Source organism: Xiphias gladius, chromosome 6 (assembly GCF_016859285.1).
Source record: "Xiphias gladius isolate SHS-SW01 ecotype Sanya breed wild chromosome 6, ASM1685928v1, whole genome shotgun sequence".
Classification (NCBI taxonomy): domain Eukaryota; kingdom Metazoa; phylum Chordata; class Actinopteri; order Istiophoriformes; family Xiphiidae; genus Xiphias; species Xiphias gladius.
This window is the reverse complement of record NC_053405.1, coordinates 11,372,677-11,394,759: the sequence shown is the minus strand read 5'-3', so window position 1 is coordinate 11,394,759 and position 22,083 is coordinate 11,372,677. Positions and strand designations below refer to the sequence as shown.

The following is a 22,083-nucleotide window of genomic DNA, read 5'->3' as shown; positions in this document are numbered from 1 at the left end:
AGCCACTATGTCCCGGCCGTCCAAACCGGCCCTCTCAATCTTTGGGAACCTGCCACATTGAGCCCAGAAGAGTAGCCTGAGAAAACAAAAGTAGCCATTCAAAATATAGCTAAGTTTTTTTTTTTTTTTTTTTCATTTTTGTGAAACATACTGTATTAAAAACCGGACATGAAAGTTTTTGCAAAGTTACTGTTGATGCTGTGCTTTTTTGTCCCCTATGGCAAACAAATAGTGCTTTAACAAAGAAAAGAACAAATATATAAAGTGAATAAACTAAAGTTGAGAACAAAAGGCTGGTAATATATGAATCCAAAATGTGCAGCTCTCTCACTCTTAACACTGACACGAGATATATGGACAGCACTTTAGACATAGCTATCTTCAGTGTGGGGCTTTCATCTGTTAATGTGCGTATTGTAGTGCTATATTGCCTTTCCCTGGGTAAATACATGATTGTGTTTAACAGCCGTGTTGTGTTAGCTCATGACAACCTGGGGAAAAGCCTTTAAAAGAAACATTATCTTTAACCAAAAGGTCATGAGGCAACAATGTGTAATGACAGCTAAAGCTTTTATTAATCCTGCTGACATGCTTTGAAAAACACTTAACTTCCTTGATGATTCAGGTAACTATTAATTGAAATAGAATATAAATTCCCGTGCTGTCCTACCCTCGGAGAGGATCCACAGCCACTGCAGAAGGTTTGACCAGCCCTGTGATGAGCTGACGCTGTGTCAAACCGTCCAGCAGGCCGACGTTAACAGAACCACTCTCCACACTGGTCCAGTAGAGGAGCTGGTGGATCCAGTCCACAGCCAAGCCTGACACCGAGCCTTTAACTTTCAGCACTAACTTGGCATCCTGTGGTTTTCCATACATCGAGACCCTGAGAAACATCCACGGGTGAAAACATACAACACACACAATCCATAAAAAGAACATGGTGTTCAGAGTTCAAAGTTCAGATGTGCCCAATCCATTCAAAACCTGACTGTGCCTTATGACTGTAAACTCAAATGTAAAACAGCTTAAGAACTGCGGTCTAGAGGTATGACGGTAGGGTTGGTGATGTCGGTCAATCCACCACTTTGATCAAGACTGTATCCCTTGAATTATGCGAAGCATTGACTTGAAATTTTGTACAGACATTAATGCTTCCCAGAGAATGAATACTGCCGACTGTGGCAATCCCCTTAGCTTTCCTCTAGTGCCACAAGCGGGTTGACATTTTTGTTTTTTTAGTTAAATATTTCAAACACCATTGGATTAATTGCCATGAGATTTGGTACACAAATTTGTGTCCTCTTCAGTATAAATTGTAATAACTTTGTTGATCCCCTGACTTTTCATCTAGCAACATCATCAGGTGAAAATTTCAACTTGTCCAATGCTTTGTCTTATGACCAAATACTTGAAAAGCTAATGCCATTCCCATCCTCCCAAGTGTTTAGTGCCAATTAGCAGATCTTAGCATGCTAACATTCTAAACTAAGCACCTATGGTGAACATTTTAAACATTATGTATACACTAAACATCAGCATGTAGGCATTGTCATTGTGAGCATGTTAGCATACTGATGCTAGCATTTAGCTTAAAGCACAAAGCTGGATGGCTGTAGTGTGTAATATGTAATGGGACACAGAAAGTTAATTGGCAGTAAAGGATCAGAGGCATCCATTTACTAATGATTATTTTTCAAACTAATTGATTACATGTTTATTTTGGACAAAAACGGAGACATTGAAAACGAAAAAAAAAAAAAGTAGGATTTCATAACACAATCAGCCACATATAAATAGTACAATAAAGCACAAAGAACTAGTTGTTTCTGTTTCTTTGTCAGGTAACGGTCTTCCAACAGATTCGAAAATTAGGTAGACAATGTATCTGAAAGCTTTTAGGTGCTTTATGTTATTATTGGTGGTACGATATAATACAGGGAAGGATCACAAATTTGATCTTAACAGTTACTTTGAAATACCTATTCAACCTATTCATTGGTTTGTTATCAAATGAAATTTCACAGGAAACTGAAAGTGTTGAAGTCAAAGTCTTTAGGATTCATCATTTAGGGACCAGGAATGCCCGTACAAAATTTGGTGCCAATCCATCCAGTAGATGTTGAGACATTTCGAAGGATAAGTGAAAAATTTGACCTGCTGGTGGTATTGGAGGAAAGGTCAAAGGATCAACAGAGTCAATTGGATTGATCCCCTTGGGACTATGAATGAGTGGACAAAATTGCCTGCAAATCCATCAAACAGTTGTTAACTAGCATGGTTAATAATTCACCATAGTCTTCATGCTATGTGAAACCACAAATGTTTTACAGCCATTGTTTGTCAAGTATGTCCCCTGTGGAAGTTTTCCAGGCACTTCCAGCTATGACAAGACCCAGAGGACCGTGGAGGGATTATATATATATCCCATTTACCTGGTGATAGTTTTGGATCGCTCGAGGAGGAATTGGAGGACATTGGTAGGTAAAAGGATGTCTGGACTATCTGGATTATTCTACTGCCACGGCTACTCAGTCCCAGGTAAGTGGTGAAAATGGATGGGTATGGCGTGACCGATTTGTTTACTTCAGGATCACCGATTGTGTTTTTGACCAACATCAAGCACCCCCCCTTGGCTTTGGTAAAAGAAGAGGTGTGTGGTGGATGCAGCAGCTACAGCTCCACTCTGGTACCTGTATATGAAACCTCGTGCTTGCCAGGCCCAGTACAGTGTGCTGTTCGAGGCCAATGTCGCCACAGGCCCTGGTCCTTGTAAATGTGGGGCCAGTTCCCTGTACTCTGTACCAGTGATGCTCATCCTTCGCATTCCTTTAGAAGAGGTGAAAACCAGCTGAGCCGCATTCCCTGGAAGGATTTAATTTAAAAAAAAACACACCACACTTTATCTTATGCCATTTATCTAAATATATTCTCGGTTAATCTGACTGATATTAAATCAACAAGGGAACATTGTAAGAATTCATGGGACTCAGTCAAGTAGTTTAAACTGGAAAATTAAAGTACAACAACCTGACTGCCAGGAACATAAAAATGCCACCACACCTGGGCACAAACCTTAAAAAAAACCAGTCACATGTCACTAGTGAAATCCAAAACAGGTATTGAATATATTTTTATTCAAATACCATGACTTTATCTCTATTCATTGGAATCCAAACTTTGACAGAGGGCTCTATCCATTGTGCTATCAGGGACATATCATGTAAGGAAAATCTACGTTATTAAACTTGACGGACAGGCTAGAGCTGTCCAAAGACATGCATTGTCTCAGTATCATCTCCAAAGTGCTCCAACTGCAACAACTTCTTCTTGGCTAAGGTAAACTCAAACATGTTTGAAACTTGTCAGAGTGTCTGGGAGAGCTCAAAATATGGTCAAGATGAAGCTCAGAACTGCTTGAGCTAGAAAGCACTTCATGACGAGCAGGTTCACAGATTCTGTGCCAATGCTAGGGTTGCTGTCTCAGATCTCAAAAATGTGTCTGGGATAGGCAAATGGTGGAAAAAAAAATATCACAGACTGAACTATAGGCTTTATGTGATAGTCCTGGGAGAAAATGGTAGCCCGTCCAGGGTGCACTTTGCCTCTTGTTCAGCACATTATAATATGGTCCATTTTTTTGTAGAATGCTTTCTCTCTCTCTTTTTTTTTTTTTTTTTTTTAAATGTCACTTCAGACCAACATTATGTTCATCTGGGCCTTCTCACAATACATACACAACCTCCAGTTTTTAAAGAAAATCCCGCAAGATCGGCCATTGCAATTCTGACTTGTATTTTTCCACTAAATTCATCCTTTCTATTTCAACTTCTAATTTCCACTGGGACCATTTACACTCAGTTCAGGGTCACTTTTATTTATTTATCTTTTGAAGTTGGGGTTCAAAAGTATTTTCAAATATATTTATTTTGGACAATTTTGTCCACTTCCGGTATCATCTGAAAACAGATATGAATATAGGTAATGGATTTGGGTTAAACCGGTTTGCCACAATCTCTTCCAGCGTATTATAGTGGAAAGTGAACCAAGGCGCTATATTACACAGAATATGCCATGTATTTAATGAATCAGTCATCTAATGGCTAAATTAATAGTAAGACAAGATGTGACAGGGTCTGTCTGTTTCAGCTAAATAAGTGACACGGGTTGATCATATCCCAAAAGAAAACCTGAGGTTTTTTTTCTTGTTTTTTTTTTTTTTTTTTTACAAGCTAGATAAAGTAGAGACAACCAGCTGAATCACCCACACTGAGGAAATGTTTCATGAAAAATTCACTGCTGCTTGGCCAGTTTCACAGCAGTCAATTTGTTAGTCAATCATTAGCTGGGCAGATGTTTTTCCCCAACAGATTTGGAATTGAGTTTCCTGGGGGGAAATCTTCAAATCGGTAGGTTGGTTATTAACAGAAGTTTGCACGGAAGGTAAATGTGCTGGCTGATTTGGTGATATGGCTGAAATGAATACAGTGATATGAGATGCATGACAAAAATATTAAATTGTCACCTAGCCATATGCCTTACAAATAAAAAACTACAAGCAGGAAAGTCCTCAGATCAAGTCTGGGATCCCTGTGAACCACTGAATGGAACCATCTTAAACTTTCATGTGGTCAGTGCCTAGTTACCAGTTACAGTTAACCATTTGTTTCTCACCTTTGGCCTTGCACTCCCTGGTTGTTGGATTCATGCTGTAGCCCTCGTGACAGTCACAGGTGAAGCTGCCGTTCATGTGCACACACAGCTGATCACACAAATCTCTCTCCAGGCACATGTCGATCTCTAGATGAAAGAAGGGATACTTGAAAACGAGTTTCAAGTACTGTGTTAATAATATATGGAAGTCTGTTTACTATTACTTCATAGCAAGAAGTGCAGAGGTGAATTAATTACCAAAAAAAAAAAAAAAAAAAAAAAATTGAAACCCTTGTGCACTGAACAAAATTCAGGACTGTTAAGAGTATCCCATAATTCTATATTAGTATATAGTATGTAAACTTTCACAAAGCTATGATGTAAATAATATAAAAACACACAAAAATGAATGCATCCTTAAAAATATAAGGCTAGAGCCCTCCATTACATAAATGCTTTGGGTCAGGACAAATGTTAATAACTGGTGATGTAAAACTCAATTTAGCAGCCCATCAGCAGGAGTCAAGATGCTCCATCAGGCTGCCACTCACCCTCACACTGGCTGTCCCCGAGCAGCCTCATGTTGTCAGGGCAGTAGCAGAGGAAACCCATCTCCTGGTCCACACAGTGATGAGAACAGCCTCCATTATTGACCTGACACTCGTCCTGATCTGCGGGAGCAAAAGCTACATCCTCAGTAAGTTCACACAACAAAGTACCCTGGTATTTGTTAGTACGATATATGTGAATCTGCTTTGTTCACGTTCACATGTGCCACATTGTTTGAGTTACAAACATGGTGTGCCAAATTACAAATGGTGCTCATATGAGTGAGATTATTTCACTGTGACATGAAACAATGATGAGCTCATAACAGAAAGCAGCTGGTATATCTACATGTTGATAATGCAGAACATTTTATTCCTTGACGATGTTCATGTCTTTAATCTACCCGGGAAAAAAAAAAGAGTTTGAGATATTTCACATAAGTGAAATAGTGTTTCGCTGGACATTAGAACGGAAAGCATGATGAGGTTCTTGACCTTGGAAACAACAGTTGAGGAAAAAAAAAAAAAAATGCCACAAAGTTCATTTGGTATCAGTTCTAGAGATTTCCATCATATCACATGATCTTCTTCAGCAGATGGAGTTTACCCAGCTACAGGATGTGGGATGATGTTTGGATCCAAACAGAAGCAGCTGCCTTCTTAAATACCTATATTAACGTGTCATAATTAAATGACACTATAAATTAACATTACATTATTTGCGAAAATTATCATTTATATTTAGATCTTATTTTACCTTTCATTTTATTAGTATTACCGTCCTTTTATTGTGCCTTTTACTGCTACATTAACAAAATTGTGATTGTTCGCTTAACAAAAAATCTTAATTAGGTCCACCTACTAGCATTTTAACAGCGCTTTCAATTGCATGAATTTTGCAAAGTGGAAAAAACTGGACCTTGAGCCTTTTTGTGTGTGTGTGTGTCAAATTATTGCTTCTATGTAGCTATAATTTTCATCCTCTGTTTAAATCGCTTTAGCACACCGTCTGATGATTATTTTCTCAAGTTTGTTTGGAGGGATACATTTCAGTGTGTTTTTCCCTCTCATTACAAATTCAATTGGAGTTATATTAAATCAATTTTATTTCATAAGTGTATAAATAAATAAACACAGTGACACACCAGAAAACTCTAAGGGTACTTCAAACAGTCCTGACTGATCAGACAGAGACAGCAGTTATTTTAGGGTATGAGACTGATTGGAAACAATGCCAACAACAGAAACCAACCTACCCTGTAAAACTATGTTACATAAATGCTCTGAGAAGGCTCCATGCCCAAAATATCACGTTGCTGTAGGAGTGTACAGTTTTGGGCTCGGCCACCATGAACACAAAGGGGTTTGGGAGGATTTCATAATGATGAAAAGGTATTTAGTTGGTTTTGTTCCTAGTAGCTCTTTCCTCATGCCAGGCCACTTACTACAACCCCGTTCTGGTGGCTCCTGCGTTCCAACCACTTATTCAACAAAAGAAACCTGTTCCTAAAACAGATAATCATTTCTTCAATAGATTTGACTAAGGACAACATTGAGGTCCTTAGGGATTGTTTGATTGTTTCATCCATACACAGAGAATCAGAGATGCCACACAAATTAAATAAGTTCCTCCTTTGAAACACAGAGACAACTGTGTATTGTTTGCTTTGGAGTAGATCAGAGAAAACAGACAACATTTTATTCCTCTTGTATCGAAAGTATTTTAGCTTTCGCAATTATTTGGTTTATGAAGCAATTGGAAGGTGTTAACCTCAGCTCTAACATCATTGGCAAAACAAAGATCTGTAAGCGCTGCTTAATACTAAACAAGTCCTGAAAATGGCATATAAGATTATCAAGACCCCCCACTTCCTCTATTTATTCCATCAGCCACTAGATTTGTGAATAGCCGTAGTACAAGAAATGGTATGTTTACCTTATACATAGACTGATATATGCACTAGTAATTTTGACTTCTGCTCTTTTTTAACCTATGTGCCTTTGTGGTGTCAGACATTGGCGGCCAGTTACGGACTGGCCTCGGTTGTGCATCCCTGTGTATTTCAGCTTTCTTAAACGTTTGAATTGTTTTTGTGTGTGTGGATGAGTTGTCTGTTTCTACTTTTGTTTGCAGACTCACTGCCTCGAATTGCCCCTTGCGGGATGAATAAATTATATTTAATTGAATTGAACTGAAACGATCTTAGCCAACGACTTGAGGCATTTATCAAACAACAGTCGTCTTTGATTTAGTAATTCTGAACTGAATATAAGTATCACCTGACCACCAGTTGAGACTTGGCTTTTATAACTCACTTTCAAGATCAAATTATTTTCAGCAACAACATTTTCTCCAACCAGGGAATTTTATTACGCTCTCAATCAATGATAAGTTTCTAAAGCTAAAGATAAAGGATTTACGTCGAGTAGGGTCCAAAAGTCTGAAACCACTTTCCCATTCAAGCCAACAGGGAAGCGATCTGAGACGTTTGGACCCCACTCGGTGTCATTTTGTTGCATTTCTTGCTGGTCACTGATAGAAGAAACAGATTAGTTAATGAACCTGTTAACATGTAAACAAATAGAGGAGTATGAGGATGTGTGTACCAAGAACCTCTGCATGCTATGATGCGGTACTATACTTCCCCCTGCTGGCTGTTGTGTATGTGGACAACTGAACATTAGACCTGTGTGTGTTTGTTGATACATCTCATTCACAAACCTTAGGAAGTATTTTTGCCTTTGCAAAAGCTTCCACTTGAGTTTGAAGCCTGGCTGCAGGAATTTGCTCCCATTCAGCCACAAGAGCATAATTCAACTGAAAAGCTTATTTAAATAGTTGAAGAGCGTGTGAAACCCAGGGTGGAGGGTCAGGGCTCTGTGCCAACCAAACCAGGGGAAAACATGTCTTCATGGATTCGTGGGCTTTCGGCATGGGGGCACTGTCATGTTGAAACAGGACAGGGGGTTCCCCAAACTGTTGCCACAAAGTGGGAAGAACATTGTTGCCTAAAATATTATTGTATACTGTAGTAATAAGACTTCTTTTAATGGGAACTAAGGGGACTCGCCCAAACCAGAGGAAAAAGTACACTAAAGTATCTGGCCATACACAGTACAGTACAGTGGACCTGATACTTAGAGGAAATCCACTGATTTAACACACAAAGGTGAGTTTATTCGTAGTGATAAGGACTATTCGGACTATACTGTATACCATACTACACAGTCACTACTGTGATTTCATCAGGGTTATCCTGGCTCGGGCTGGGAGACTAGAGGCTTTTAACAGACGTTACGAACTGCAGGTGGGGAGGGCGAAAGATGTGGCTGTTGATCAGACAAAAATTTTGATCATTTTTTTTAGATCTGTCTCTTGTGAGTCTCCAGACTTTATGGAAGGACTATACTGACTCGCTGGAGTTCACCTCATTCGAAGGCAGTCTCAACCCTCTCTGGACACAAAAACTAATAAAATCTGACCTGTCCTCGACATGTGTTTGATGCGAGCTTGCAGCCACCATATTAATCCATTGGCTCTTGAATTGTCCCTTCATGTGTACTACTAGAACGCAACATTTGATATACTTACTATTACATTTCGAGCCAGTTTGCCTGCACTTTAGCTCAGCTGGTGGAGCAGGTTGCCTATCATTCATAGGGTAGTTGGTTCTATTCCTGGCATCTCCAGTACACGTGTTGAATGATCCTTGAGCCACTGAATCTCGAAATTACTCCCAGCATACGTAGGAAAAATCTAAATTGGATCCTTTATCTTTAGTCCAAAAATGTAAGTTGTTTTGGCTAAAAGCATCTGCCAAATTAATGTATGATAATGGGTGGTGGTGACAGATATTAGGGACTTATTCTTATGCTACATTTTTCTTTCCTTTTGGCAATTTCACCAATTTTCCAAGTACATACAGTCGAATCACATCACTTACCACAGTTGTCCTCATCGCTACCGTCAGAGCAGTCGGGTGAGCGGTCACACCTCCAGGCCTGGTGGATGCACTCCCCATCTTCACACTGAAACTCTGAGGCTGCACATGTGGGAGAAGCCATTGGGAGAGACTGCCTGGGACCACACAACTCCCGGGTCTCATCCCGCCCATCCTTGCAGTCTGTCCATCCATCACACAGCTTGTGCCTGGGCAGGCAGACATCTGACAGCCCGCAGGAGAAGAAGCAGTTCTGGCAGGAGTCCTGGTCCCTTCCGTCACCGCATTCGTCTACGCGGTTGCATAAGAAACGTGCAGATATGCACCGTTACAGCAGTTACAGCAATAATTAAGCCTGTCCAGCCCTTATGAGTCCAAAAAGGCTTCACTACCAATACAATCTGAATGACTTCGACAAAGGAGTCTGTTTACAGTATAGAGTGTTTGACATATTAGCTTTTTTTCCACTAACATTACCAGAAACATTAGGGTACTCACATCCTGGGATAACTCCATGTTATCCATCTGATTTCTATTGAGCATTTCACTTTGTAATAAGTCTCTTAATCCAGTTTCCGAGAGAGCAACAAAAATTAACTAGAGAACGCGTTTTCTGAAGACAAAGTGTGTGAGTGTTGGGACCTGCTGCAGCTGCCGCAGCTACTGCTTAGCGGGGATTGAACTCTGAAGCTTCAGTTTATGTGACTGTAATGCCAACCACCAAGCCAACACAACTCCTCGAAGAAGCCATTTCGGTTTTCTTAAGGAGAAGTGTAATTGCCCATAAACTAAAGATGTGAAGTCAGAAAGTTGTGCCCACTTGACCAACTTTTATTATCTGAACAGGGATGCCGGGAACCTGTGTTTTCCTTAACCACGACAACAGTTATCACAACACAGGTTACGACCCTGAAACACTCACAGTCTTGTGAGCGGTTTAGAGTTTGAACGAGTTCTATAGCAGCACATCAAATAATAAGTAACACCAGAATGAACTCAACTGAAGAAATGATCAAAAAATATGACAAAAATTCTGTTTGGTGTGGGCAAATCTATGTGGACGGGCTATCTACATAAATTACATATTTGTGAAATGCTGGATTGTAACATTTCTCGGTAAAATCAACTATGTTGATGCTATTGTATCATCATTGGAGTAAAGAATATATACAATCCTGGACTAAACTGTATTGGGCTGTGTTTGATTGTTCTGTGACTGACAACAGATCACTTCCTCTTTTTCCACTGTCTTCCAGTACAAGCACAGTCCGCTGCTGCTTAGTCCTGCACCTCTGAAGAGAAAAAAAGTCAATCTCGGTCAAACCAGGGACTTTCGGGTCTAAGTCTTGCGTCTCCAACCTCCAAGCAACGCTGGCAATAGTCATACCTGCTGCCATTACTCACATTAACAATGTTTATATGTAAGCCACAAAATCACATTAAACCCTTTTCGAATATTTTCTGCTGCGGGGTTTTTCATTGCAAACCTCGCAGCTCATGGGTTACACTGATCACTAAAGTCCCTCTGGAATGCAACAGGATTATAACAAAAAAAACTCTACAATGGCATTTTCCCATGCACTTGAAGAAAATGACATCACATCTTTGTAGCAACAAAATTTAAAAGCGTAAGTATGGACGAAATTGTGGAATTAAGAAATTAATAAGCATTTACTGTCCATCAAGATTTTGTTTCTCTCCGATGAAACTTGTGGCAAAATTTGTCATTCAGGATCTGCAGAGCTAACCACGCCTCTGCTTGGAGGCGGATATAATCGGCTTAAACTCCATTACACAACACTGCATGGTGAATAAGGCAAAAACCGGGAGTCAAAAGGCATATGAACACAACATTTAATCACCGTGACTGTCTGAACTTGTTTGACGTTGACAAAATTCGTGTCACTTTGATGCCTCCGGCAGAGCGGAGACTGGAAAAACACCACTCAATCACCCTTGATCCGTACAGTCCACAGTCAGTGTGGACATAACGCCTTTTTTGTATCCCTAATAGCGCTGTGTGTGTTTTAGGTATGATGTGTAATGATTGTAAGTATGGTGTAATGTTTACTTTAGTGCAGTCTTCATGCACACACACTTATACTCTTTTACATGGAGTTTGTCTTTTATACTGCATTGTGTTTCTTTCATGTCCTGTCTTAATGCCTTTTTGTCAGTTTTGTTTTTTCTTTGCTTTGTTAGTGCTGCCAAATAAGAGCTTGTGAAATCCAAACCAGCGTGCGTGCGTGTGTGTGTGTGTGTGTGTGGGATGGGGTCGCGTCGTTCAACATGGTACTTACCGCAGTGTTGCTCGTCTGACCCATCCTCACAGTCTGTGTGTCCGTCACAAAACGTCAGCCTCGGGATGCACGAACCGTCGCTGCACCTGAACTCCAGCTGCTCGTGGCAGGTGCGCAGAGAGTGACCCGCAGCACCTGAAACACGTGCAAACACACGATTTATTGTTAGTGCACAAGATAACTAATCAAGAAGGAAAGTCTGAAAAAGCATGACAACTTATATATTACAACTAAATTCACCTGGAAAACACCTGGAATTTAGTCCAGGAGATCATTGTTCTATACATAACAAAGTCTGAAAATGTTGCATTTTATACAAAATGTTAGAATTAATAAACAAACAAAAAATGAGCATATGCCAAACAACAAAAATAAAGGATATGTTCAGTTGTTTTGTTTTGCAAACTGCATGATAAAGTCACGTGTTGACATAAAGCCTATAGGAAATGACTGAAGTTATTCAATAAATTGATTAAATGTACTTTTTCACAGCAGTTTTGCTCATTTCACTCATGTTCCATCACATTTTATGTCATAAAACCACCAACGCTGCATAAAAACATATTTCATTTACCATGAAATCACCGTTACCACCGGTGACTCTGATGTCAGACTGTACAGAATCAGTTGACAGATTACCTGCCTGAAATGTGACTTTAACGATAACAAAAATGATCAGATTTGGACTCATTGGGCTTGGAAAACTAAACTGAACGGTTTTAACTCTACTTTACTTGTACTTGAGGATCTGTATAGTTACACTTACAAATGGCTGTAAGTGATATCTGATATTTTTCTCCCTTTGTTTTCATCTCTTTCTCTCTCTATTGGCAGATTTCGTAATTTATACAACTATGAAAACATCACAAGTCAACGACCTGACGTCTGTTTGCACTGTAAACAGACTTCATCCTAACTCGCGTCCCTCAAAAATAACGCCGAACACACGCAGATCGCTCAGCTCTCACACGCGCACATGCACAGGTCAATCCAGCATCTTACCGCGAATGTGATGCCACGAAACCAGGACGACCAGAATTAATAAACCTCCAAGGTGTCCCATGCTCGATGTCCTACACGGCTGCACTGCACGCGGCGCAGAAATATGACGCAAGACTTGCCGCTGCCCACACATGCAGTAGAGTAGGAAAAAAAAAATGTGAATGAGAAATTTCTACTAAGTTATTTTTTTTATTTGTCCTACAGATTAGTTGTTAGGGGTTTTTTTTGTTTTGTTTTTTTAAAACACATTTTATTTAATCACGTACAATGTACGACTTGATAACAAGGGGGCATCGAGATTAACACCAGAAAAGCAAAATACATATTAAAAAAAAAAAAAAAAAAACCGGGGCAAGGGGAACAGGTTAACGAAGTATATGATAACAAAATAAAAAGACAGTAACACAAATCTCCAAAGAGCTGTAAATAAAAGCACACTCTTTGTCGTTTGACTTTTCAATGAGATAATAGTTTCAGAATTCACTCATTTTCATTCATCGTCGTTGAACGTACGTTTCAATTTTGACATACGTTTCCAATTTCTCATGTACTTTAAAAAAAAAAAAAAACCTTCATTGAATGAGTCATGATTTCAATTATGTTTGTTCCTAAAAAGCCCCCCCTTCCCCTTTTTCTTCTTTACACATATAAACAAAGAAACGCCGGAAAGGGTTTGAAACAACAGGTGTGGTTCCCCAACAGGTCAACATGACCTTAAAATATGAACATGCTATTGCTTAAAAGTTGAATTTTTTCTAGTCTGTTGCTAAATATTATAGGCTACATAATATTATACATTACCTACATTACATGGGGTGCTCACCTTTAAGTGTGTAAGTGCCCTCTGTCATCAAATAGCTTATCGGTGTATTCACGTCCTGCACACCTACACAGGTGTTTCCATTCACATTTGCTGATTAGACCTCCTCCAGGTTGAAGCTGAATTTAAGTTGACTTACATTCAGTTTTAAGGAATCCTCCCTTCAGGAAGGTTATAATCAGTTTTTGTTGAACAGCTGTTTTGATTCACCGTCATGGTCATTTATGAGGATTTCAGGAGTTTGAATGAAAACTGAACATTATTACCTTCACGAAGGGGAGGATTTATTGAAGGGCTGCTGCAATCTGGATTAGCTTTAGCGAGGTCTACCTGGATCAACTAAGTGTGTAAGTCGCGAGAGTCGTTGAGATGTCGGTCACAGAGTCTGTACGTGCTCACATAGTGCTGAGAAGATAAATTAGCTTAAATAACATAGATCACCTGTGTAGGTGTGCGGGAGTTTTAATGTTAAGACTGAAGGCTGACCTGGCAGATGTAGGAAAGTCTGTTTGATTTTGCAAAAAAAACAAACAATTCATGTAGCAAAAAGTTTCACTGGACATGAATGGGGTGTAAGACTAAAACTGCAAACCCAACTTGTACAGGCCCTAACCTCACTGACAAATACATGCATCCCAAAAAGAAACACCCAAATGTTTTCCTTTTCACAAAGTTGTTCAAAGTATGACGTTTCCATTGTTCCTGAGCTCTTCAGTTATTACATTGAACACAATCCAGGCTTAGACAGCTTAAAAGATAAGAAGCATTTCTGAGGTTTCCCTAGATAATTAATGTGCCAAATACAAGGAAATGAAATAAGAACAGTGATGCACAAAATATCCCTAATATTCTATTTTATGTAATGGGAGTTTGTGACTTGTATTTACACTTTGTCAGACAACTAGGGGCAATTTTCTGGTGATGAAATTGAAAGGTTTGTTTGTCCAAGTATACCCATACCCTATTCAGTTTTGGACTTTCTCAGGCTGGACTGTCTCCTTTTGGGAGGAAGAGCAGGTTCAGCAAGGCCTTTAGGTAATCACCTCTTGTGTCCACAACCCCATGGAAGATCCACCTGTAGAATTGGCACACATCAACTAAGTCCTCCCTGCTACTCCGCTCTTTTTGCACCCAGTATTTCCAAGCTATCTTTCACATGGCAATAAGTCTATCCGCAAAGTTGACACTGTCGATTTAACATCAATTTTACATTTAATCAACATTCAAATAAAATAAAAAAAGTAAATCAAAGCATCATAATATGACCAGAATAACCAGTTGGACAAAATACTTAAACATATAATATATTTTATTAAACACTTTCTAATGTACAGGATACAACCAACACTTGCTGTGGTCAGGCCTCTGCAGCAGCTTTGGATGGAGAAATGATTCTACTGATGCTGAAATGGTTTATCCTGCTGCTCAGAGGTACGGCTGGTCTGTGGAGAGTGATGGCCCTTTATATACAGCACCCGGGGTAACTGGAGGCTTTGGGGCTTCCGCAACTTGGCTAGAAGAGATCAAAAAGGCCACAGGTACTCAAAGATTGAGCTAGAACTACAAACAGAAGATTTCAGAAAGCAGGGAAAAACAGATGTTGTGGTGTCTCTTCGTTTTATGAAACAGCAGGAGGCAAGTGCTCATGTTGAAATAATTCAGAATAATACACCTTTGGTGGGCCTCATTCAACAGCTGGATTATTATGTATATCACAAAAATGTGGAGAAAACTCAGACAGCCATCGTTTGATTTAAATGTTTACGTGGCTAAAATGCCCCAAAAATTGATGTGCTCGACGCATCTCACAACAGCTCCACTTATTCCAGCTATGAACATACCTGCATTTACATAGTCTGAGTTTGATTTTCACATAGTACACGCTTTACTCATACTGCATTCATTGTGTTGTTAGGAAAATATTTTGCTATGTTATTAGTCTGCTGTCACTGAAAAACACAGCGCTTCCTGTCCCGGTTCTTCTGTCAGTGAGTGAATCACTGGCAGAAGTCAGTCTGAATCTACATTTAGATTTATTTTCATTGTCTTCCAGCCCTATTGCGGGTGTGCTTCCTCTGCTTTTTAAGATGTTCACAATATGTTACAATCAGAAAAATGTCCTCACCTGGTTATAATAGAAACTATGACTGCACACGAAAATGCTTTGATTGACTCATTTACCTGCCAGCAGTGAGAGCCTTCTGGGAAGACATGACGACTGTGGCGGGCACTGACTCTCTGCGTCCGTCTCTGGTGTAGTAGTAGTTGCTGGCGTACTTGTGGCTCGGGCCTACTGGCAGTTTGGGTGGTGGCTGTGTCCTACAGAAAAGAAGCATTGTAAACAAAATTTATTTGTATATCTGCTTTAAAAATAAAGTCTCCTTAAAGCTGTCCACAAGTGATAACATTACCTAAAATATTTTTTAGTTTTATGGTCTAAGAGTGCCAGAATTTCTCTCAGGCTGCATACAGATTCAGCACCTTTGATAGGATTGTCAGGCCCTAAAAATTGACCAAAAAAAAAAAACCAAGGGGCTTTGTTTAAACGGAGCTTACTGGATGCCAAAACACTGCACAGTGCACAGTCGTTTACAGTAGTAATTTTTTGATCACTTTGGTAAGACTGGAGATTGTTGAGCATTGTGCTTGGTCTGGTAGTAGGTGCCGCTAGGATGGAAATTTTCAAGGCACACACGGCACCAAAGGTGTTTAGATTCGTATTCATCATGTAATACCATCAGGGAGGCATCAGTCCTAAATTACTAGAAGAACAAGGAGTCCTGCAACAGATAGTCTGGCCCTCACAGAGCCCTGATCTCAACATCATGGAGTCAGTCGGGTATCTAACTGAAGCCAGACAGAAGACACAGAGACAGCCTAAATCCACAGGAACCTACAGCAACCGTGGCAAGTTCTCCAAGATGCTCAGAACAACCAAACTGCCAGGTACCTTTAAAAATATGTATCTAGGAGAATTGGTGCTGTTTTAAAGACAAGGGGTGGTCACATCAAATATCGATCTGATTTAGGTTTTTTTCTGTTTAGTTCACTTTGTATGAAATTAATTGATAGATAAAAACGATTCATTGTGACCTTTTTTTTTTTTAAAGCGTGTTTTTTTTTATTGTCGGTGCGTACAACTGTTGCACAGTACCGTATATGCCATAACAGGTCTTATTCTTAGTAGCAAAAATGGGAGAAAATACAGCCCCTGCCCAGCCAGGTTTCAAACCAACTGACACCACCGCTGCATTTTTTCTGCAAGACACTGACGAGTGACAGTGCGGTTCCTGTTTTAATTACAACTCCTGATTATCTCTCGCTTAAATATTACCATTAATTCATTTATAGATTCTTCCAGAAGCAATAAAATTGCTCTCAGAGGGTGAATTATGGTTGAAACCGTACCTCTTTGCGATCTCCTCATATCGCAACTGAAGTTTGGTTTGCAGGTCCCGCTGAAAAAGAAACCAACCAGTGATTCAATTATCAACAGACTCATTATATGAACGGTATGTGGCTCAAAACCGTGCAGCTAGCTCGACTGGCTAGTCTCTTACTGGCTCTTACATGCTAACCACAAACTGGCTATTTCTGCCCGTTAAATTAGTCCTGATCGAACAGTTTCCTCCGGAGATAAAACTTGTGTTATGTTGACAGTAGACCCTGGATCCAGTTTAAAGTCTGTCCGCGGTTTTGTTGCTTACCCCTGCTAGAAAATTTCGCAGCCTCTGGATGATTTTAGTAGCAGTGGCCATGTTTGCTGTTGTGAAGGACACAAAGCTTCTTCTGCGGTGCAATAAAGTTTCTCAGCACGCGGCTGACCCCTGGAGGCCTGGGGGGGAAACTGCAGCATTAGAAAATGTATTTCACATCATTTATTTCACTTCTACAACTGTTGGTGAAATGAAAGTGAATCAGTTACCAGGAAATTTGCATCTTCGGGAGTGCATCAAAGCAATTCAGTAGTATGCGAGAATTTGGGCACCACTGAGCAGAATATACGTTTTGTTGATTTTTGAGGTGAAAAGAGGTGAAAAACAACCCCTGCAGCCATCAGAAATTAATAAAAACATTCAAATGTTAATGCACTGTTACCTTTTATTTCATGAACTTAAAAAAAAAATAGGAAAAATTAAAACATTAATTGTGGCATGTACAAAAGCTGTACTTGTAAAACACTCTCCATTAACTCATTAGTCCTTAATTGACTTGTTAGGACTTGTAAGGCAGGACAAGATTTGTCATTAGGAACTGACAGCTGATGATAAATTCTCCAACTCTTCAAACCTTGTGGTGAGACTCAGCAACCATGGGCTCCTCTAAGCAACTGACCGAGGATCTGAAAATGAAGCTAATGGATGCCCACAAAGCAGTGCAGGCTATAAAAAGATATCAAAGCACCTCCAGATTGAAGTTTCCACTGTCTGAAATGTTATTTAGAAATAGCAGTTAAGGGGAACTGTGGAGGCCAAGACAAGATCTGGACGACCAAGAAAAATTTTCAGATGAAACTGCACGTCTGCGGGGCAGGAAGGCAAAGTAAAACCCCCTATGACTGCAAATTTAACACTTTGGCCACAATCACCAAGGGTGTGTTTGGAGAGGGCAAAAAAGGAGCAGCATTTAATGAAAAGAACAACCTGTCATCTGTGACGCACGAGGGTGGAAATACTACTCTTTGGGGTTGGGTGGCAGCCAATGGGACAGGAAACACTGAACGGATAGATGGAAAAATGGATTCCACTAAATATCAGCAAATTCTGGATGCAAATGTCCTACAGTCAGTCAAGAAAGTGAATTTAGTAATCATAATATTTTTTTCTATTTTTAAGGTCATGATATAAAAAAAGTAACAGTGCATTAACACACAAAGAAAGGCTCATTTTTTAATGTTTGTTTGTTGCAGGGGTTGCATTTACTTCTTTTCACTTCAGACCCAGATAAAATGTGCAATTTACCTAGAGGTGTCCAAAGTTTTGCATACAACTATACATTTATTTTCAAGGCAAATTTGCCGTCAGCTTCTAGGGATCACTCACTAAAGAAGGTAGGTGGAAACATTCTAGTCTTTCGGGGGGAAAAATATTTCAATGCAATATTATTTTTTTTTAAAGATGCTGGTTCTTTTAATTGTTGGCTCTCGGTTTTTTCAAATCAGTATTATTTTAAAGCATATGTCATTGAACGATATACAGTTAGTTAATTAAACTTTATTCATTCAGCGAGTCTCAATAGGATCAGAAACGAATGACCTGCAACATCTGAAGTCACACAATTAATTAAATAAAATGAATTAAACACTTAATTAAACTGACTGTCAATGTGTTGTTGAGGCAACCTGCTGTGAAAAATGTAGCTTTTAGTGTGTATCCTGACTATAGTAATCTTAATGTTCCTGTTAACTAAAATACATATTTATTGCAATGTCCCTTGTAAATATACTGTATAGTCTGTATTAGCAGACTCACTTTGTCAGATGACTGAAGTGTGAAGAGTGAGATGATGCAACATGTTTAGACACTTTCGAAAAACCTATTACAGCCTGCATATTAGCTAATTACTTTGCCCACACCTGGGCTGCGTAAAAACACTGTATATGACTCAACTAGATTCTCTGTGTGGTAAACAATCACAGCATCCATAAAACTCAAACACCAATGGAGCCAAAGAGAGTCAAAGAGAAATACAAAGTTTATTTGTTGCACAAGAAAACACAGTACAGGGCGACGACGCCGGTATACCATGCAATCAAGTTTTACAGATGTGTGCTTGTGTCATGCAGCATGCACCGAACAGAAGAGTCCACAGGAGAACACATGCATGTACAACAGTCTGACCTGCCAGTTTGCTCTGTAAAAAGGTGGAAGTGTGACACCAGCTGAGATTGTTGTTTGTGCTGACCTCCAGTGGTTGAAGCTACCACCTCTCACTGCTGCGACGCGAGACTTTCAACCGGTGGAGAGCAGCAAAGCGACAGCAACATTTGCATTCACATAAAAAAAGGTACCAGGTTGTTCAGAGAAACTGGGTATGATTGCAGTGTAAAAAGATGCACATGCAGCTGGACAGTAATCAGGAATCGTATTTCAGAAGCAAGACAGGAATATTATATGTGTATTAGTGAATGTATTCTTGACTGTAGCCTTTTTTAAGTAAAGTTTGCCCCTACTGTGTCTAATTGCATAAATAGTATTAAATCTGTAGTTAAAGTTTTTTTGAGTTTAGTTTGTTGACTTGTATCTAATTATTTTACATACATGAATGTACCTGTAATGATATTTCTACTGTATATTCATCCTGCTTCAACATTACTTTCCCTGTAAGACATCCTTCTCATTTAGATGTGCACATTTAAAAACCACATTATAAACCAGTTCACATATATCCGTATCCAAGAAACTACGGTAGGTTTCTTGAAAAGAACCAGATTTCCCCTCATCCCTTTTCCCAGCTAAGGAAAGGGTTTTTCTCTCCAAGTAACTTCAAAAAAGCCAATGATGACTCTGTTACTTGGGTACATGTAAATTCGCTAAATGATTCTCAGCTTGGTGGTAAATTAATCCTCAAGAACTGTTTCTTCAAAACAAAACAAAAACAGATATGTAACTCCTATGAGTGTAGTTTTCTTCAATGGTATCAAAGAGAGCAGTTTCATCATATACAGCCACAGGATATAAAATGGTTGTTGAGTACATATCATGTTTGTTCGTTGTCAACAATATTGTCAGACTGCAAAAATGACCGAACCATTCCGGGATCTGTCCTTGCTGTTCACTGACACAACGACAGGATCCTGCGAGGTCGTCATCACGAGATTCAAGGACTATTTTAAGGAGGAAGAGAGGCTTAAAGTAACATAACAACAATCTGATCAATCTGATGCTATATAAACAGAAGACCCAAGAGAAAGTCAGTACAAAAGCCAGCAACAGCCACTGACAATAAGACAATCAACCGGAAAAAAAAAAAAAAATCAATTTCTGTAGTGGAAAAATGTGAAGTACATCCACCCTGTGCTGGATATACTGTTCTGAATCCCAACAAGGCGTTTTGTTAAAAACAGCCCATTCCCCCAAGTCAGGCTTCCCGAAAATCATGGGGCCACAAATGTTCATTGTCATTGTGCATTATCATGTCCTTCAACACATCTGGAATTATACACAACCTTGTTATCAAAATATACATCAATATTTGTACAATACAAACACATAATATTTGTTCAAAGAAGCCCTGGGTTTGGATTCAATGTAGATGTGTCGCTCTGCCACATTCAGTAATAAAAGACATGCCAAAATACGTTAGTGCACTTTTCCCCGATGTAAACATCACTACACTGTAGATTAAGTAGGAACAGGTCATTTTAGGCGTGGTGTCTCTCACATGCTTATGAGAAAAAACAAACGCTGCAGTTTCAGGAAAAGAAAGACTCCAAAAATACACGAGGATGCAACACTTTCCAGGTTTAAAAGGTGTAGTAACTCTTAGTAAGTTCAAATAATTAATATCAAAATGTTTTTAACAAACAAAAAAAAGATATTCCTGTGATTCACTCCAGGCTCTGAAGAAGACATAGACCTTGATTTGGCTGCTCGGTGTTTTTTCTGCAAGATGCATGCTTTGAGTTATTACAGCAAGACGCAGGGCCATGCTGAGTCTTTGTTTACACTTGTCAAAAAGTGAGCAGGAAGAAAAAAAAACTATCTGAGATACGGTATGACAGTAACCTTACGTCAAGTAGCCACAAACAAGAGTGTACAACGTCCAGAGCTTTATACTCAACTTCATTTTTCATGAGATGTTGTTAAGACTGTGATACCAGCAGAAGGAGAGACACGTAGAAAAGTCTTCATTTCGAGTTGAAATGACAACACAAATGATTTAAACTGACACGTCTGTCTTCAGAGATATGGCTTAGGGGACCCTGCGCTAATATCATGGCACATACAGTAATACCCTTTTGGAGTCGGCTTCAAAATGTCTTCAAAACAGACTGATACGTAACAGATAAAGTCAGAAAGTCACACTCGGGGGATATGCGATATTACCCTGCAATAACTGGGTCCACTTTTAAGAAAAACAGTGCTGCGACCATGAATTCACACTGGGAGGAACATGTACTTTTATTTCTCCCAAATTTGATAAAGTTTTCAGAGCAACGTGGGCCACAAAACTAATCTTTTCATGGTTGTCTTCTGTCAGAGAACCATAATTCAACAATATTACTGATGCATGGACAATTGTTCTGCCTGACAAGTGCTAAACGGAAGAATTCCAGCTGTGTAAAGCTTCCCAGTTTTGTCCAACTTTCAAGCTTGAACTGCTTTTGTTTTTTGTATTGCAGCCTAATTAGTGCTTGGTAGCTTTTGTGTTAACCCTTATTCTGAAGGAAGTAGTGCTATTGAAGGCCGAAGCAAAGTAGCACAAAAATGTAAGCAAACTATGCTTACATTTACTGTAGTTGTATATTGTAGATTAAACTGCAGAGTCTGGCAGCCAGTTGATCAGAAAATGACACATGTTGCTCATAGTGTGAACTTAAGGTCATTCTCAGGTTTACGAAGATCGAGATCATACTGTAGCAGTATTACACTACCGGAAGCTGCACTGTTCAAATTTAAACAGACACTAAAAGGGAAAAAACACGAACACTTCAATTTCTAAAATAACTTCTTGTACCTTTTGGTCCTACAACAGTTATCCCCAGCATTGTCAAATTACTATGTACCGTGACAATTTATTTTAAAAATAGACATTTAGGGGGGGAAAAAAAAAAAAAAAAAAAAATCCAGTCAAAAGACACACAAACACATTTTATG

The 22,083-nt window shown here is 39.3% G+C and overlaps 2 protein-coding genes across 6 annotated transcripts in view; both read right to left on the bottom strand.

Moving 5' to 3' along the window:
* Positions 1-13,426, bottom strand: part of LOC120791011 (low-density lipoprotein receptor-like) — a 24,033-nt gene extending 10,607 nt beyond the window's left edge. Inside the window, exons 1-9 of one of the 5 annotated variants that reach the window (XM_040129092.1) lie at positions 13,268-13,422; positions 12,445-12,565; positions 11,443-11,577; positions 9,146-9,433; positions 5,205-5,324; positions 4,675-4,800; positions 2,694-2,865; positions 671-886; positions 1-76 (exon numbers count right to left, since the gene is read on the bottom strand). The exon at positions 1-76 is cut by the window's left edge and continues 43 nt beyond it. In XM_040129092.1, coding sequence (XP_039985026.1) covers positions 1-76; positions 671-886; positions 2,694-2,865; positions 4,675-4,800; positions 5,205-5,324; positions 9,146-9,433; positions 11,443-11,577; positions 12,445-12,505 — 1,194 coding nt within the window. In that variant the 5' untranslated portion in view covers positions 12,506-12,565; positions 13,268-13,422. The other 4 variants (XM_040129093.1, XM_040129095.1, XM_040129094.1 and 1 more) reach the window with 4 other exon arrangements.
* Positions 13,427-14,555: 1,129 nt separating this feature from the next.
* Positions 14,556-17,099, bottom strand: ndufa7 (NADH:ubiquinone oxidoreductase subunit A7). Its single transcript, XM_040129029.1, has 4 exons — positions 16,972-17,099; positions 16,673-16,722; positions 15,446-15,583; positions 14,556-14,777 (listed from the first exon to the last, which is right to left on the bottom strand). The coding sequence occupies exons 1-4, from the start codon at positions 17,020-17,022 to the stop codon at positions 14,690-14,692; spliced, it is 327 nt and encodes a 108-aa protein (XP_039984963.1). The 5' UTR covers positions 17,023-17,099; the 3' UTR covers positions 14,556-14,689.
* Positions 17,100-22,083: the final 4,984 nt, after the last annotated feature.